The 18,129-nt window shown below is 36.6% G+C and overlaps 1 protein-coding gene across 6 annotated transcripts in view; it reads left to right on the top strand.

Annotated features, from left to right (window-relative positions):
- The window catches only part of DMXL1 (Dmx like 1), an 85,374-nt gene that overhangs the window by 11,404 nt on the left and 55,841 nt on the right, over positions 1-18,129 (top strand). For all 6 annotated transcript variants that reach the window (XR_008730147.1, XM_055698326.1, XM_055698328.1 and 3 more), the window contains exons 3-9: positions 3,552-3,635; positions 5,627-5,705; positions 6,304-6,436; positions 10,275-10,341; positions 13,668-13,840; positions 15,317-15,506; positions 16,785-16,953. Coding sequence is in view for 5 of the 6 variants with exons in the window: in XM_055698326.1 (XP_055554301.1) it covers positions 3,552-3,635; positions 5,627-5,705; positions 6,304-6,436; positions 10,275-10,341; positions 13,668-13,840; positions 15,317-15,506; positions 16,785-16,953 (895 nt within the window). In the remaining variant the exon portion in view is untranslated. The remainder of the gene's footprint in view (positions 1-3,551; positions 3,636-5,626; positions 5,706-6,303; positions 6,437-10,274; positions 10,342-13,667; positions 13,841-15,316; positions 15,507-16,784; positions 16,954-18,129) is intronic.

Below are 18,129 nucleotides of genomic sequence, written 5' to 3'. Positions count from 1 at the left end.
GATAAGGGGGAAGAAATGGGTAAGTAAATATGTATGTGTATATTTACATGTGTTCGTTGCATATGTATATAAACTTTCTAAAGAAGTCTCCCATAGATTTGCAAGGACTAGTTTCACAAACAGGACAATTGAATTTTAGGCCACTGAATGCAGTCTCTTGCCTCTGGTTGTGGGCAAGTTGATAATCAGCAATCTGTTCGTAAGTGGGTACAGTGCTTCATCTTACTCCACGTGATGTAAGCTACAAGCCTCTTTCCACTTTCTCTACTGAATGTAAAAATTAAGACCAAAACATCTAGTGATAACCTGACAAAACTTTTAATTGTTTTCATGGTTTGGCTCGTACAAATATCTGACAGGATACAAGAGGATGGTTCTAGCTTCAGATCATTTGAAATGTTTAATCAAAGTTGTTTACATAATGGCCGGTGACTGCAGTGTTACAGTGTATATGAAGTGTTCTCTTTATGGAACAAATATTTTACTGATTTCAAAGAAAATTGTACTTAGTTTACATGCTAATAGGTTACCTGTAGAAAATTGGTAAGTAAAACCAGTAAGCTTGTTAAGTAAGGTATTTTTAAATAAGACCTTTTTTTTCATAAGTAAACCTACTAATTATGCAAAAGCTGTTTTGAATCCAGTGTTTATAATTTCATGAACTGTAGTATGGTGGGGTTTTTCGTTTGTGTTTTAGGAGGCAGTCTGTGCTTTCTTTTCAAAGGAACTGTCATTTTCTTTTCTGCTGTTTGGTAGTGAGCGTAGTGAGTGATAACGTAACTTAGTACAAGTTACAGACCTGATGAAAAAAATATTGAAGGACTTCTGTGCAATACAGAGACCTGGTGGGAAAAAATGTAAATGTATCAAAAGCCTATTTGGATTATACTAAAACTTCATAAAATAAGAACCTGATGCTGCCAGTTATATTTGTACTTGGAACAAAGCAGTGAGGGTAAACAAAGTTGTTGCCCCAGGGACTGATGCTTTTATTTTTACATAGTGGTGCATGAGTTATGGAAACATGAATGGTTTAGATTGGAAGGGACCCTTAAAAATGACCTAGTTCAACATTGGTCACTATATCACATTACTCAAAGCCCCATCCAGCCTGACCATGAGTATTTCCATCGATGAGGCATCTACAGCCTCTGTGGGCAACCTGTTCCAGTGTCTCACCATCCTCGTTGTAAAAAATTTCTTCCTTGTATCTAATATATAGATATATCTAATATATCTATCCTCCTTTAGTTTACAGTCATTGCCCTTTGTCCTGTCACTGCAGGCCCTGGTAAAATGTCTTTCTCCATCTGCAATAAGGTCTCCCCAGAGCCTTCTTCAGGATGAACAACCCCAGCCCTCAGACTTTCTTCATAGTGGAAGTGTTCCATTCCTGTGACCATTTTTATGGCCCTCCTCTGGGCATGCTTTAAATATGTATGTGTCTTTTGGTGCTGGGGGCCAAGCTGAATGTAGTGCTGCAGGTGGGGTCTCACTAGAGCAGGAGAATCACCTCCCTTGACCTGCTGGTCATGCTTCTTTTGATGCAGCCCAGGATGTGGTTGGCTTTCTGGGCTGACTCTGCATTGCTAGGTCATAAGCCTACCATCGTCCCTGAGTATTTCTTAGCAGTGCTGCTCTCAACCCATTCATCCCCCAGTCTGTATTGATCCTGGGTATGTGCAGAACCTTGCACTTGTCCTTGTTGAACTTCATGAGGTTCAGGTGGGCCTACTCCTCAAGCCTGTGAAGGTCCCTCTGGGTGGTATCCCTTCTCTCAAGCAAATCAACAGCACTACTCATCTTGGTGTCGTGTAGACTTGCTGAGGGCGTACTTACTACCAGTCTATCACTAGGAATGACTATAACCTCTGTCTTACAATTTAATAAGACTTCTCTGCACATCTCATTTTTAACAGGACTTGGGACTGCAATAGACATTTGGCTGGTGTCTGGGTGATTATTGTGGTAGTTTGGGAAGTTCTTCATCACAAATTTGAATTATTCTTTTTGGTTGCATGCTGCTCGGTGAGAACTAGTCTGAGTGGCAGTGGAAGCCTGTGGAAACTTTGAGGGGGTAGCAGTTGCTCTGGATGCTTTAGCATTTTAGCATGCTAATGCTACTTTGTCTTAAAAACCCACTAATCAATAAAAAAATGAAAGAACTGTCCACACTTGGAAAAAAGGAAAAATCTGATCAATATGAATTTATGTAAACTATTGCTTTGGGGTGTGGAATGGAATTATGAGAATAAAAGAGTAAGTGAGGTAGTTAAAGAGAATTTGAGAGGGCAAATATTAGTCTAAGATGTAAGGAAAAAGTTTCTTCAGGCACTTTGCAACTGTGACAAAATTATTCTTGGCATTTTTGGGTCAGGCTGATGTGTAGGCTTGTTAGTGTGATAGAAAGTTATTTAACTATCTGTTCTTTTTAATGCAGAGAGCTTTGAAGCCACAGATGGGGATTTTAGGATCTGTATGCTTCTGTACATTAGTACATCTGTAATTTATGGAACTGTAAATAATAACTTAGGTATGACAGTTTAGTGCTTTTATTTTGTTAAAGCTGTTGTGGCTGATACTAAAATAAAAATGTATTTTATAAAGTGACTCTGACTTTCTTTAATGTTAAAGGAAAACTTCTAAGCCAGAACTTCACAGAACTAGGAAATTGACTATTACAGCATATCAAAACTGTAAATGTGCTGCTCCTTCTAGGGTTGAGCTTCACTTCAGAATGCAGATTGTCCATTATGCATGACCTATGCAAACTCCTTCTTTTTTTATAAATCCTTATTTCAGGGTAGCTTTAGGCAACACTGCCTTGTGAATGCTGTTTTCAGGCTCTCTGCCTGAGGTCTTTAACATACATTTGTCGTCTTTTGGCTCTTCCTAGCAAGTCTTTTAAGCTTGCTTTTATATAGATATCTTGAGGTAAAATACTCTTAATTTTGTCTTAATGCAGGTTTGGGGTGGCTGATACCACTGATGGGATAAAACTTTGGAATATTAATTAAAGCTGACCGTACTGTAACTTTTTTGAAAGTATTTGATGTTAGCGTTTAGTAGTGTTTCTGGTTTGCAGTTCTCTGCACTGGGTGTTCAGCTTGTGTAGCTCAAGTCTTCTGAATTAAGTTTTTATAATGTATCATGTTCTCATGCCAGGGAAGCCCACAAAAGTACCCTGAACTGGTTCCATTTTTGAGGATGTGAACTCTGTAGACTCCTTGAGTGTTTACCTAATTTGTTGTGGAAAGAATATTGATAATAGATCTGATTTAAAAACAAAAAAAAGCTCATGCCCACCTGTACTCTCAGTAGTTCATCAGGACTAACGTGTAAATAAAGAACTATATTTCTGTTACTGTCAACGCTTGCTTCATGATTTTTGCTAGATTTCATTTTTCTGTTATTGAAAGGGGATGTGGGTGTGAGTCTCAAATTTATCTATGAAGAGGATTAAAAGTAAAATCAATAATTTGCATTTTATTCTTGTTTGTTCTATAGCTTGTTTCTTCTCTGTGTGTTTACATATGTATAAATTTCTTTAGATTGCAGCTTCTTACGGAAAGGTGATTTCTATCTTTGAGCCAGTTAGCCTCTTGAAGCAGAACAGCAGTCATAGTCATTGTAATGTAAGTAATTCATCACTCCTTAATTCACTTACCCAGTTATAAAGCCTGATTAATTTTTTTGGTGTCTTTAAAGTTGAAGGGGTTTTTTTTATGTCATCTTTTAATGCTAGAATAAAATTGAGGCATAAGATGGCCCTTGGGAAGTCAAAACGGTAGAAGGAGGGCAGAGACATGTTATTTGAAATGGTTTTACTATAATACTTCATATTACTGATTCATCTGACCCTACAATTCATAACTGAAATATTCGAGAACTCAAAAAGAGATGCAGACCTCCATTCTCCAAAGAGTATAGCCATTACAGTAGGAATTCCTTTTTAACCATCCTGTGTAGCCTTCATGTCCTGATGTGTTTTACAGTTTCATAAACCAAAGTTAAAACAGTAATTGTATGCTCTTGGTTAAATCTGTAATAGTTTCAGAAAAGCTGTGACTTTTTTAGAATATCTGACTGGATGCTTATACTTCAGTTTTACAATGGTGAATAAGAACAATATTTATTCTCTTGATAGCATAGCTTAGGTTCAGTGACAATGCATTAGTGAGTTAGTGTACAGATTCTTAATTTCTGGGTAATAATATGATTTAAAGCAAGTATTTAACCATGCTTCTTACATGGAGAGTATTACTTGTTTAATTAGAAGTGTTAGAGTCTAATTAAAGCCAGTTTGATGATATGAGAGCTTTGACAGCAGTTGCTCAGGGAACTTCTGTCTCCCTTTTCAGGGGTTTGGTCTGTCCATTTGTATTAATAAATCAGATATATATGGCTGTGTAGTGGATTACCTTCTTTATACTAGCCAGCTTAGTCATATGGTTCCAGGTGTTAACTGCAAACAAATGGTATTTTATATATAAATTAAATAGCTGGCATTGAATATATATATCACTAAAAAATAGTTAATACTACTGGAAAGCAGTGGAATAAAATAATGGTAAAATGGGACTTCCTATGCTTTTATGAACTTTTTAGAAGTACTACTGTCTTGTTTGGTTATTGGGGCTCTTGAATCCATCCTGAGTATTTTTCTGTACTGGTAAACAGTACACTGAGTTTGAAACTTTGAAGAAATAACTCTGTTACTTTGTTCTTGCAGTTAACTTCGATGCAATAATGTCTAGCATATTTAGGTTGCTGTAAGACTGACACTGTCTTCACTTTACTGGAATGTTCAGGATCTTAAAAAAAAAAAAAAAGTCAGCTGCAGAAATATTTCACTTAGATCCTTCTTAGATGCGGGTACTTCTTACTGTTTTCTACCAAACTTCTGAAGGGTTTAGTTGTCATATTTTAACTTCCATTTCTATTGGATTGATTTTTTTGAGTGAGGGATGATTACTTTAAAAAAATGTCTTTGTGAATTAAGAAAAAAACCTCTTTGCCCTTAATATTATTTTCAGTAGTGATTTCAGTTCCTTTTATAACTCAAAGCATCAAAAATTTGCAGTCTCGTATGAGAACATACCAGATGAATATTTCGTGAATTTAATCCTCAGCTTGTTAGAGTGAATGAAGTAGTAATGCAAGATCTGAAGATAGTTGACACTGTTGTATATAAAAATAAAAAAGTAGTGTCAGGTATGTTATGCTGACCTTACTGAAAACCTTTAATTCAACAGTGCTACTGGTACCAAATACCAGATGCATTTAGTGTATTTAATTTCTGATACATCTTTTATTTTTTCTGAAGATAAGATTGGACTTGCCTTTAAAAAAAATCTTAGATTCCGATGGTGATTTTATATACTGAATTTTTTTCAGGCCACATTTTAAAAATAAGAAGCTTCTAAAATTAAAAACCTCTATTTGTATGGTCAGATTAATGGAAAACTCTTGTTCAAAATTTGAATGAATCAATTTTTATTAGATAAGCAGTAATTTATTCTGAATTTGGAGAATGCAGTGAGGATGTACTATTTCTATTACAAAATAGGAAGGGAGGGGAATTAAATGTTTTCTGGCTAATGTTTGTGAATACTTAAAATTTCAGACGTTACATTATCAGTGGCAGAAGAATGCTCAAATATTACTGGACACCATAGCACATAATCTAACATGGGATCCCACAGGTAAGAATAGAATAAAAGAAACACCTGTCTATTTCATACCGCAGCTAATTTTTTATTTACATTTCACTGTTCTTTGGTGTCAAGGAAGAGATTTTTGTTTTGTCTTAGCATAAGAGAACACCAAAGTGAGTGAAACCTACCTTTTGTCACTTCTGACAGGAGAGCCAAAATATTAGGTGCATTTGTATGGTCATAATCAATTACCCTAATCTCAGCAGTGTCTAATGTTTAAAAATATGGCTTAAATGTTAGGTATTTGTTGTGAAAAAGGGATGTTTGCCGTAGCTCCAGCTGGCTTTTTTAGTGAATAACTTTGAATATTTGGTGAATTTTCACAGTTTGAACTGTAGATACTGAAATCATAATGTTTATAATATGTGAGAGTATCTTGCAATTCTGACCCAGTCTGTATCTATGTAGGGGAATGTGTAAAAGGCACACTGCTGTTATAATAACTTTGCTATAGAGAAGGTGTTAAGATAATATCTGCTATGTTTTGTTCTGCAGTTTCAGCTTTGTGAAACTTTTTTCTCTGGTCATAGAAATCTGTACTTTGCTACTTGTTTTGTAGTTATATTGTTACAAGTATTTGTTCTAGGCACTCGCCTTTTGACTGGTTCCAGCTGTCTTCAACTTTGGTCCAATGTTCCTTTGGAAAATCCTTCTGATGATGACAATACTGAAAGAACAGATGTTGGACTTGGAGAATGGAGTTGCATCTGGCAATGCAAGTAAGAAACTTTTTTAAAAACAAGTAATTCCTTTTTCCGCGCTGATTTATATCTTTCAGATTAAATACTTGTTATAGTTCAATGAAATCCTATCGTATACTGTTATTTGATAAATATTATTGATGTGTGATAAACTTGAATCATACTTTCTTTGATTATGTGACATTTCTTTCTTCCTACAGGATCAATTTTAATTTTTTTTGGGGGTAGTTTTTATTCTCAGGAAGTTATTCAATGATATTGAACATCAGTGAAATACTGAGGGAAGGCAGCTATTGAGTCTCTCCCAGTAGATCCTTGTGCAAGAAGTAAGATGAAAGCTGCATATTTGAAAGTTACTGGGCTTGCAGGTCTGATTAAAGTAAACTTCCTTTTATGTCCAGTACTGCACCTTTTCATATACCTTTTACTTTCTCTGTGTTTCTTCTGGGTATTTAGTATAGTTATGCAGAGATTGATGCATTGTGTTTTACTGCATCTCTAAGTACTCTTGCATTCATGTTGATTTTGAGCTTTGTGTCTGTGTATTGGTACATTGAGAAGAGTTTTAGTTTACTATGTCAGTTTATGAGACAATTTAAATCACGGTCCTTTCTGCTAAAGGAAGACTTTTCTAATACATCAGGTGCACTGTTCACTTGGGACCAGTGTACCATATGGCAGTCATCTTAAAGAGTCTCCTGAAGTGGCTGGCTGGAGGGACCCACCTGAAATCATTATTTATGAAGCATTGTTGGGTAATTCCATGGATGTGCTTAAAAAACCACTTTTTAATCCTTCAGTTGCTCCTTTTTCTGTGTACTTGCTAACTTTTATCAAGGATATGTTTAAAATCCCAAGATCATCCAAATGACAATTGAAAAATTTTCCTTTAATATGGTGAACTTTCTAAATAAATGAAGACTTAATTTTTTTGAAGACAAAACCTTTGGACCCTCATCTCTCAGCTTAGTAAGAGTAGTCAGCCTGTAGATAGAATGCCATTAATATGGTTTTAGAATCTGGGCGTGTGGTAACAGTAGTAAAAAATCATACAGATACTGCTTTTCCTCTGTCCCTCTAGCAATATGTTTTGCATTTGTATCATAAACCTTCCAGAAGTTTTCATAGCTCTCCATCTGTTTCCCTCTTTTTGTCACTTGAAGAAGAGGGGTTTCCTCAAACCCTTTATATTTGATCAGCCTGTCAGTTTCCCAAGCAAGACAAGCCCCTTGTGCCTGACCAGTCTGTCAGCCACCTGACTGCGTTTTGACAGCCCACTGTATCGGGGTGATTCGACTGACCTATTCAGGGACCCCTGCTGACAGTATCACTGAGTCACGTTCCTTACAACTTACACTCAGCTCTCCAGAGACTTACACAAAGTGAACTTAAGCTGAATATTTTTATTGTACAAAATGCAAGTTTGTAACAGAATAAGGTTTCAGACATTGCCAGTGATAATACACTGACTGCAAAACAAGCTTAAAACAATACACCCAATAATGGCTAGCACGAGTTAGTCATACAATAAAGTTCTTACCCAGTAGGCATTCCTATGGGGGAGGAGACAAGTTCAGCCCATCAACTGATCCCAGAAGTTACGGTGGAGTCTTCCCTAACTTCTCCCCAGCTTTGCTTACTTTTAATGCTTCATAGTACATTGCATATTCATTATCATACACAGGATTGGTTACAAGTTTCTCGCTTCTAATGCAAATTAGTATGCATCCTCAGATAGCACTGCTGAAGTTCTTCACTAACTACGCGTGCTCCACAAGTGGGGTTTTTTCCTTCTTTTGGGGGGGGCTATTTGAGTCGGAGGTCGTGATCTCCCACTACCACAATTATCTTTGTCCTATTTTCAACTATTTTTCTGTTGATGCTAGTGGATTGCAACACCGTATCAGCTTGTCAAGTTTTAAGGCAAGAGCATTCCTATTTGAAGGCTTCTTTCTGTGTAACTTAGGTAACACTGTTCTTTTGACTATCTGCTCTTGGTTTCTCATCCTTCCCAAGGCTGACTCACTTGATTAGAAGTCCTTTCGTTCTTAACAACTTTAGACAGTGGGTCAGCTTTACCTAGCTTTGTGCACAGATTTGTTTAACATATAATTAAACACTAAATCAGTGTGGTAATTCAGGAGTTTAGACAACAATTCCCCCCTCTTGGGCTTATTTCAGTCCAAGACCAGTCCATTTTCTTTACATTTAGGGGGAGCTTTAGTGACTCTAGTCATACATATTTTTGTTACTGATTGTTATCGCATGCCCAGTGAGGTGTGGTAGCACCTTTGAGGCAAGTAACTTTGGAATGGGGGTCTGAGTTGGTATTACAATGAGATCATTTAATCTGAGGAAAGTGATTTTGCCATAGTGGTTGGCTCAGCAGTGGACATCTTCTCACAGAGTCTCCATTTGGGAACTGCTGTGCAGCTTGTCAGCTGTGTGGTGCCATCAGGTCCCCCTTCCTGCAGGGAGTACCACAGAGCCTGGCCATGGGGTCTCCACTCGGCTCCACCCTCCGTTACTCCTATCAGCAGGTGCTGGGATGGCAGGGTGTGTTGCTTAGGGAGCTGTGGTAAAGTAGGTCCTGTGCACGCCAACCATCCTGAAAGTGATGGTTTACCCTAAAAACCTTCCTGTAAATTGCACTTCTGTTAGGTCCCAGTTTTCTCTAATTTCCCCCCAAAGTAATTTTCCCACAATTATAAACTCTCTTGTGGAGGAGAGAGAGCTGAGTGTTGTGTACTTCGAACTAATACAACCTGGAAAGGGTCAACAAAACTTGCTTTGTCAGTTTACCTTTTATGCCTGTATGTTTTCTGGCATTTGGCCTTCAGTTAGATTTAGAATAGATTTTTCTTAAGGAAAAGTTTGCAAGATAGTGATTTTGCAGTACTACTCTTTGCCAGAATAATCTTTAATGTCCAAAGGAGGGGTTCCCAAATGTCTTCATACTGGCTGTACTAGGAGAATGTTGCTTAGATCTAGGTGGAAATTTACTTTCTTTGGTGTATGTCTTTTGTAATTGACTTGTGGTTGCTACTGCACACACTAAATGCATCATGCTTTTGTTGACCTGATGGCTAACTTAATCCTTCCTGAAAGTCGGGCCTTTACAACCTGTTAGACATGTCTAATTAAGTCACATTGAAAATGTATACTGTACTTGTGCTGCAGAATTTAATTCTTGTATGTTCTTGTTGCCATTAATAAGACTGTCACTTAAGCAATAGCTTTGATGCTTCAAAACCTATGAAAAAAAAGCTCATTTATTGGTATTTCCAATGAAAGTAAAACACAGCAAAAATGAACCACATACTTAGGGTTTAGATTGTTTTGGTGTGGCGTCTTTACCAGTGTGGCTAATAATGTGAAATTTCAGATATTACTTAACTACATTATTGGTTTTACACCTTTTTGTTTTCTTGAGTTACAACTGTAGGAAGTGTGAAAAATGGAGATGTCTTTCAGGTAAGTTGGAAGATAATATGGGACAGCAGAAATAAATTGAAATTTCAAATGATTGTGAAGTGGAAGTAGAGCATATCTGCGTACAGTTTAATCTGTTGGCAGCTGGTTTTGTCATATAATATTTTGGAATATTGAATATTGTAGCGCCCTCAGCTGTAGCTTTTTGGCTTTGTTTTTCCTGTGCGGCCACTACTATGTGTTGTACACAAGTTTGCCTACTAGTCCTGGACTTTGTTAAAGCTGAAGTTGTTCCACACAGTACGATGTACACTTGCATTTAAGAATTAAATCATTTTTATGAGTTCAAGGGCAAAAAAGGTTTAGAGTCCTGAAAAAGTTCTTAAAACTTATTTTCTGTTTTTAATTGTCTTTTATTTCATAGAACTGCTTCTCAAATTTGTTTAATGAAATTCTCACCAGATGGGGAGTTTTTTGCTACTGCTGGAAAGGTAAGCATTTTTTTCTAATTATTTTGCACTAACTCAAATAAGCTATTAAATGAACAAAACAAAAGACACAATTAAAAAAATAAAAAGCTTTTTAATGAAAATTTTCTTTTTTATACTTTTTGCTTAGTATTTCCTGTAATCCCTCTGTGCACATCTACGTTTTGGTAAATATCTATTTGGGAAAAAGGTAGTATGTGGCAGGGTGCCCAACAAATACTCAGTGCTTACACTTTTAAAATACCTATTTTTAATCAGTACCCAATTATAAGAAGTCAGAAAGAGAAGAGTTTTGGGGAATGGGGGAGACGTGTGGATAAGCTCACTGCTGGATATTCCTCTAGTGAGAAAATATATTCAGTGTTTGATTATTATTGTGACACTATTAATAAAAAATAGCCCTTTAATATATTTTTGCATAAATACCTGTATGCCTGTTTGTGTACATAGAAGATAATTCACATTCCCCGCCACAGGTATATTCACACATAATTAATGTCCATGTTTGTGGCCAGTTTTGGAGATCAGTTCTGTGTGCTCAGTATTGAGTGGTTTATCAGAAAAAGCAAAAGCATTGCCAAAAAAATGCAGGGGGGTGGGGTGGAGTGGGGGGAGACAAAATGTCACCATCATATCTTTTCACTTCATTAAACACTAATGAACTAATATTTTCTGTATACTACAAAACTTGTTGTTCAGGTTTTGTAAGAGAATATAACATAACAAGTCAAAGCAGAAAAAAAATCAAGATCATGTAGAGGGTTCAGTGAAAAGGTGTGACAAATCCATACAAGAATTTATATGACTTGTTAAGGGATATGAAATGAGTAGTTTTCTGCAGATAGCACTGTTGTCTTTGAGGGGAGAGTCTCATTGACATTGGTCAAAAAGTTCCCTTAAGAATGTCCAGATCCATCTTTGAGAATTTATGGCATTATCAAAGTAGATTGTAGGAAAAAAAAAAGGCTTTCAGATTACTATTTAAAAAACAAGTTTCCTGTTTGGGTTTTGTTTGTTTAACGGTATAAGCAGTTTTAATACAGATTAACAGATGCAGGTAAGCATAAAGTATGTGCTACCAACTAAAGAACCTAGCAGAGACTGCAGAATTATTACAAAGGAAACAAAATGCTAGTATGTAAGGTTATGCGGGACAATGCCGTTGATGAGACTAGTGAAAACCTGTTGTAAGTGTAACAGACTCCAGAACAGTGTTAACCTGACAGAATGAGTTTCAGACTTAAGAATGAAAGACAGTTGTGCAGTTTGGTCTAGTCTGCGTCAGAGGTGTGATTGAAAATTTGGCACGTACACATAAAGATTGGTTAGAACAATGTTTGATTTGGTAATAGTGTGTGGAACTTTGCTGGTTAGATCATAATGTCCTGGTAATACATGCTTGAAGCAGAAAGATTCAAGGGCTGTTCAATCTGCAAACAAGTCTTGCTTGTAAAAGGTAGTTGTCATCTATATTGTCATGATTCAGTTGTGTGCATCAAGAACAGATGAGTAACATACTTTGCTGAGTTGTAGGTGTTTAGTTTTTTCCTCTAAAGCTTGCCATTTCAGATAGTTATGCTTGCTTAGAAGGCTAAACTTTTAAGGCATCTCCTATCTTTAGGGAGGAGACAAAGATGTAACAAATCTGTAAAATAGTCTAAATTTCCTTTTTCTAAATGAAGTGTATTCTATAAACTAAACTGACTAGTTTCTAATACTTGAAGTGAAATACTAGATTTCCTTGATAAACTTGATTCAGAATAATAACTAAGCAACAAATTCTTACGCTCCATTACTTTTTTGCTTGTTTGGGATGCCATATTGCTTGCTAAATGTTCTGCGGTGTCTTTAGTGATTTACTGGCTGAAAGGAGATTTATTCCAGTCATGTTTAAGATAACTATTACTTAGAAAATTGTTTGATTACAGGTTTTATTTTTTAAAAAAAGTATTTTGTTATTGTTGGCAATATGTACTGTATGTATTTCACTGTATATTTTTTTTGTTCAAAACGAGTTTATTTTAAAGATCAGGTTTTAATGGAGTCTAATGTTACAATTGAATTGTAGGAAAATAAATTAATCTGAAAATAGCTTTTGTGGGGTAATATTCTTGCAGACTTTTTGACTGGAATATTTTATATCCTGTTGTGTCATCTTAGATTACAAACTCAGGCAAAGCACAATTACTAAGTAGGAAAATGAGTAATGGGTTTTTTTATCATAAATTACTAAGTTAATTACCTGTCTGCAGAATCTTTAAAATTAAAGAAATATGACACAGAAAAAAAAGTGCATTTTTTTATGAGAGAAGGTGCTGGTCAGCAAAACAACCTCCCCTCAAGAGGGTTATGTTAAGCATACCAAGGTTAATATAATATTTCACTACCATTCATATTTAATAGTTTATCAGCAACTTAGGAATCTAGATCCAGATTAATTTATCTAGTCACAGAATCACAGAATGGTCAGGGTTAGAAGGGACCTCTTGAGATCATCTAGTCCAGCCCCCTGCTAAAGCAGGTTCACCTGGAGCAGGTTGCACAGGATCACATCTGGGCGGGTTTTGAATGTCTCCAGAGAAGGAGACTCCACCAGCTCTCCGGGCAGCCTGGTCCAGTGCTCTGTCACCCTCAAGGTAAAAATGTTCTTCCTCATATGCAGATGGAAGTTCCTGTGTTGCAGGTTGTGCCCATTGCCCCTTGTCCTGTTGCTGGGCATCACTGAAAAGAGCCTGGCCCCATCCTCTTGACACTTGCCCCAAAGCTATTTGTGGGCATTGAAAAGATGCCCTCTTGGTTGTCTTCTCCAGGAGAAACAGGACTAGTCCTTTAAAGGCATCAGAAGTAGAATACTGGGAATATGATGTTTTCAATTTATATATATACATATGTAAGAAAAGCAGGCTGAGTAGTACTGAGCTTGATTTTTTTGAGGTGTCTTCTTTGACCTTTGTTTATATTCCTAACACTTTAATATGTGTGTGTAGGTTTTGGGGGTTTTCTGTCAAAGTACAATTAATTGTATTAACATTTGAACACCAGCTCAAGCCAGCACAGCTTGCATTTTTGTGGTTAAAAACTGGCAGCTGTTCAGAAGGAGCAAAATTAAATCCAAGTTAATAATGGCAAGAGAGATTAAAAGAAAGCTCTGCTACCATGTTTTCTTTAAGATCAGCTTTTGAAGTTCTGTTTACTGAACTGACTTTCTGCTGCCAGAAAAGTTTTCTGCTTAAAAGAAAAAATACAAACCCAGGAGACGTACCTAGAAGTACATGAAGTGCATCATATTCTTATGCAAGGTAGTCTTACTGTCTTTTTACTTTCCCCAGGATGATTGTCTTGTGAAGGTATGGTACAATACAGACAGTTGGCGATCAGCCGTAACACCACCTGGCACAAGTCCAGAAAATGAAGCAAAAATTGATTTTTCATTTGTGTATTTGGCTCACCCTCGATCAGTAAACTCATTTTCATGGAGAAAGACCAGTAAATTCATGCCACGGTCAGTAGTTCTAATAATCTGATGTTTGTAAAATGCCCCAAAACCCCTAAACTGTACAGTCTTCCCAGCTGTGCAGTCAACAGTCACACAAGTTTTACAGTTTACTGAGGTTATTAGTGTTTGCAGACCTTGTTTATTGTTTGTGTGTGTTGGTCTTAATTCTTTTACACTGAAGTTCTTGGGAGATTGGTAAGTATCATTTTACCTGGGAAGGAACTGGAAAGATAGAAAGGGAGTCCCACAAACTGGCTTAGAGATTGGACTAAATGTAAAATTGGATATTGTAAAATTACCTCTCCTTGCATCTTTTTGGTTGCTCTGTCTTAAATGACCATGCATGCATTTGATGTCAGCTTGTTCTGTCTTTTTGTGTCCTAATGGAATCAGAGCAGATTAAAACTGTCATTTCTCATCTTTCTCGTTTAATTGTTTCTGTCTTACTTCTCTACCTAGTGTAAAACCGGACCCCTGTCAGAAACAGTATCTGGAGATTTTATTAAAATGATCATTTGGAATTGATGTTTTGGGCCTGGTTCATTTTTTTTGCATGTATTTGGATGATTCCTAAATAACCTGTCCCTAGTTTTCAGTACTAACTGCGATCTCAAACTGGAGTAGTATTAGCAAGTTTGCAACCGTCTTTTTGCTGTATTATTCCAAATAGTAGCCATTTGAATTCTGCATACCTTAGTGTGTTTAAGCAAGTTTATCCTCTTATATAAGAACCTTTAAGTAGAAGACTCCTTATGAAGCCATTACTGTAATCCTTAAATCAGTTTTGGAAATTCACCTCCTCCATGATGCCTGAGGAAGTTTACTGCTGTATAGTCCAGTCAGATGATCCATATAGTTTTCAAGTCTTAGCTAAAATCAGTTTGCAAACTTACATGAACTGGAAACTGGATGATCTGCATAGGTTTTTGTAGTGCCTAGTTTAGGTTAATTTTTTTTTATGTATATGTAACACAAATTGCATTTAAAAAAATAGTTATTAAGAAAAGTTTGTAGTTTTAAATTGGCTGTTTTATTCCTGGTGTTACTGTGGTTTCTCTGGTTTGGCTATAGAATTTTGTAAGTGCTGTATAGCAGTAAGATCTGGAGAATTGAGAACAGGTATCCAGAATAGGTTTTTTTATGTGCTTTTTTTATGTGAAGGACTTCACAGAATTAGTCATAGCTGGAGTAGAAAAAGCCTACGTTTTTAATTTAGAATCAAGATCCATGATTTGGTGTTGCACAGTTGTGTAATGAAGTTTGCGGTAGTTCATATTCAGATATTGAATAGACAAGGAAGTAGTTCATACATAATTTGTTTTCCTAAGAATGGATTGTTGAGTTTTTGTTTGTGTACTGTCTTTAAATTACTTGGTGCAATTCTGGAAACTGATAAAGGAAAACTGGAACTGTTGCTTTATGTTGATATGTGACAGTAAGCAGCTAAGCAGCTTCTTCACGCCTTAAATTTTCTTTCATTAGTGGTGCTGTCTGCAATGTACTCCTGACTTGCTGTAAGGATAATGTTTGTCGTCTCTGGGCAGAGACTTTGTTACCCAATGACAGTCTGTTGTATGGTGGAGGATACAACAATTGGAGTGGATCAGTGAACTTCACAAATAACTTCAAAAGAAATACTTCAAGTAAGGAGAAAGTGCAAAACGCTTTAGAGGTAAGAAGTGAAACTGAACAGAGATATTGAACACATATACACACACATGTAATTTTAGACAGGATTGTAATTAATAGCTTGAACAGGTATATTAAGCTGAAATCCTTTATGCCATAGATATGCATAAAATGTTACAAAAGAGTGAATTTAATTGAAATCTTCCTTGGGAAGATTAATCTGATGGCCATCCTACTGAACTTTCACTTTAGAAGACACACTGTTCTTATGTCACTACTGCCTGTCTTGCTCTGGTGACTGAAGCAAAGTGCAATCCAATATGTAGTTCACAGGACTAGGAACAGTATGGAGCACATATTGTATATAGGTTATGTGAAACCCGCTAATGATACTGCTTTAAAATATATGGTAGGGGCTCAACTGTTACTTCTGAGGCTGAGATGTTCTCTGGCTTCTGCAACTGCAAAGACAGTGATAATACAGAGGGAAGAAAGGTAGCCTTTGTTGCCTTTCTGCTGTAGTCCTCCAGTAGAGCACAGTGCTTGTAAGCTGTATCTGTAAGGCAAATGATCCTTACCAGACACGTGTTTTCTAATCAGTGGGAAGCAGGGGGAAGGTGAAGCATTAGTGATCTCCTACAAAACTGTATGTGTGGGCATTGTGGGCTGAAAGGCAAAACACAAGGAAGAAAAAATATTCAGAGAGGGGAGAGGAAAGGAAGCTGGAGACGGTTCTGTGTTCCTGTTGAAAATAAGAGGCAACATTAGACATCAGAAATAACAATTACATGAAAATGGAGAGAAAACTATTCTATGTGAACATGTTGTGGTAAGATGCAAAGGATAGCAAGTAAAGAGGAATAGCAAGAGCGTAATACAGTCCTTAATATAAATTGTATACCACCTTGTATCTTTTGGTGCTTGTGTAGGTATCTACAGGTCAGTGGGCTTGAACTGTGCAGTATGTGGAGTGAGACAGTCTCTGAAATGAGATTATTCAATTTTGCTGCTTTGTTAGTTCCACATAGTATTTTCTGTCAAAGTATAAAAACTGCATGAGCATTGTCTGGAGACTGAAATATGAAGCAGTTACTATGTTGAGGTACTGTATGTGCCTTCATAAATGAATCTGAAGGCACTAGTATGTCTCTCCTGCAGACACAACCTGCACAGTGTAATTTTTCCGAGAAACTCCAACAATGGTTTAAAGTAGCTTTTAAACTGAAAAATTTCATTTACTAATATCTAGAAAACATCTTACAGTTTAAATCTGCTTTTTCTTTTTGAAAGGAATTAAAATGACACCTTATTCTTCATGCAGTTAAACCTGAGGCACTTTCGACGAGGAAGGAGGAGGTCGGGTGCTGTTGTAGCACATACTGGATATGCTCCACATCAGCAAGACCCCCACGAAGTTCACAGGAACATCCCTCCTCATGCGAATGCACTTTGTCACTTCCATATTGCTGCCAGTATCAATCCAGCCACAGGTAAGAACTGTGTTAAGTCTTTGCTACAGGGTGAGCCACAATTTCTTTTAGGTCTGTGTTGTCTGTGTAAGCTTGACTGGCTCAGATGTGTTTGTACAGTGTTTACATGATTATGCAAAATTACTAGCATGTTAGTTTCATTTAATGGATGACAGAACCTTCTTTCTACAGTCATAGAATTATTTGAGTAAATTTTCTCTACAGTAATCCTGTCTTTCATTTTTGATCATCTTTTAACTGAGATTGACAGTGGTCTGAGATGCAGAAGGCTAAGTATTTGTAACTGGAATTACAAATTCACTGGGAATTGTGTATGATACTGGGAGCATGCTGATAAATTAGTGTCCAAGCTTCTTAAAATGAGTACCTGACACTTAAGTGTCTGAAGTAGGCAGACATCCCTGTACTTCTGTCTCTAAACCAAGCAAAACACGCCTTCATCTTTTGTACCATGAACTTTATTAATAATAATCTCTTGCACTCAAGCAGTATCATGATAGGCATTAAGCAAAATCCCCTATACTTGCTAATATTTCTGTCTCTGTAATCATTTGTGTCTGCTGTAAATGAAGCACGTCTCCTCGTTGAAAAACTGAATAGAAGTGCAATATTGATGACCTTTCATTAAGGTTTTATTGCTGTGATGTGATTTCCTGCATCTAGACTTAATGAACAAACATATTACATAATCCTTTTCTTGAACTAGTTAAGCTCTGTCTTACAGTATTTTTAAATAGTTTAGGTTTTTTTGTTCCTGCTTACCCTTGTTTGAAAGGCCAATTTTGACCTAAAGCCATTCATGATTAATTCATATTTGTAGCTGTATAGTGTCTGGTATGATTATAAACAACTGTTGGTTTCCATTACCATTTCTGTGCTAAGCAAGCTGTAAACACTTCTTCCTGTAAGATTAATCTTCACCTTTTTTAGTGTTGTTTCATGGTTCTTTTAAAAGATAGGCTTGATGTGATTCTAGTCATATCAGAATCTTCTTGCAGTTTTGTGCTGTACCATCAATGTTATCCTATTTCTACAGGAAATGCCTCCAGTCATTACACATGTTACAGCCCAGTGTCATAGAGGAAGATTTCTCCAGATCATCTTGGAGTTTTGTAGTTCTCTGCTTTTCTGCATCTTAAAATTGCACAAGGAGCTAGCTAACCTTTTCATGTGCAT

Source organism: Falco cherrug, chromosome Z (genome assembly GCF_023634085.1).
Source record: "Falco cherrug isolate bFalChe1 chromosome Z, bFalChe1.pri, whole genome shotgun sequence".
In the NCBI taxonomy this organism is placed as follows: domain Eukaryota; kingdom Metazoa; phylum Chordata; class Aves; order Falconiformes; family Falconidae; genus Falco; species Falco cherrug.
The sequence above is the reverse complement of the archived record's forward strand: the minus strand, read 5'-3'. Positions and strand labels throughout refer to the sequence as shown.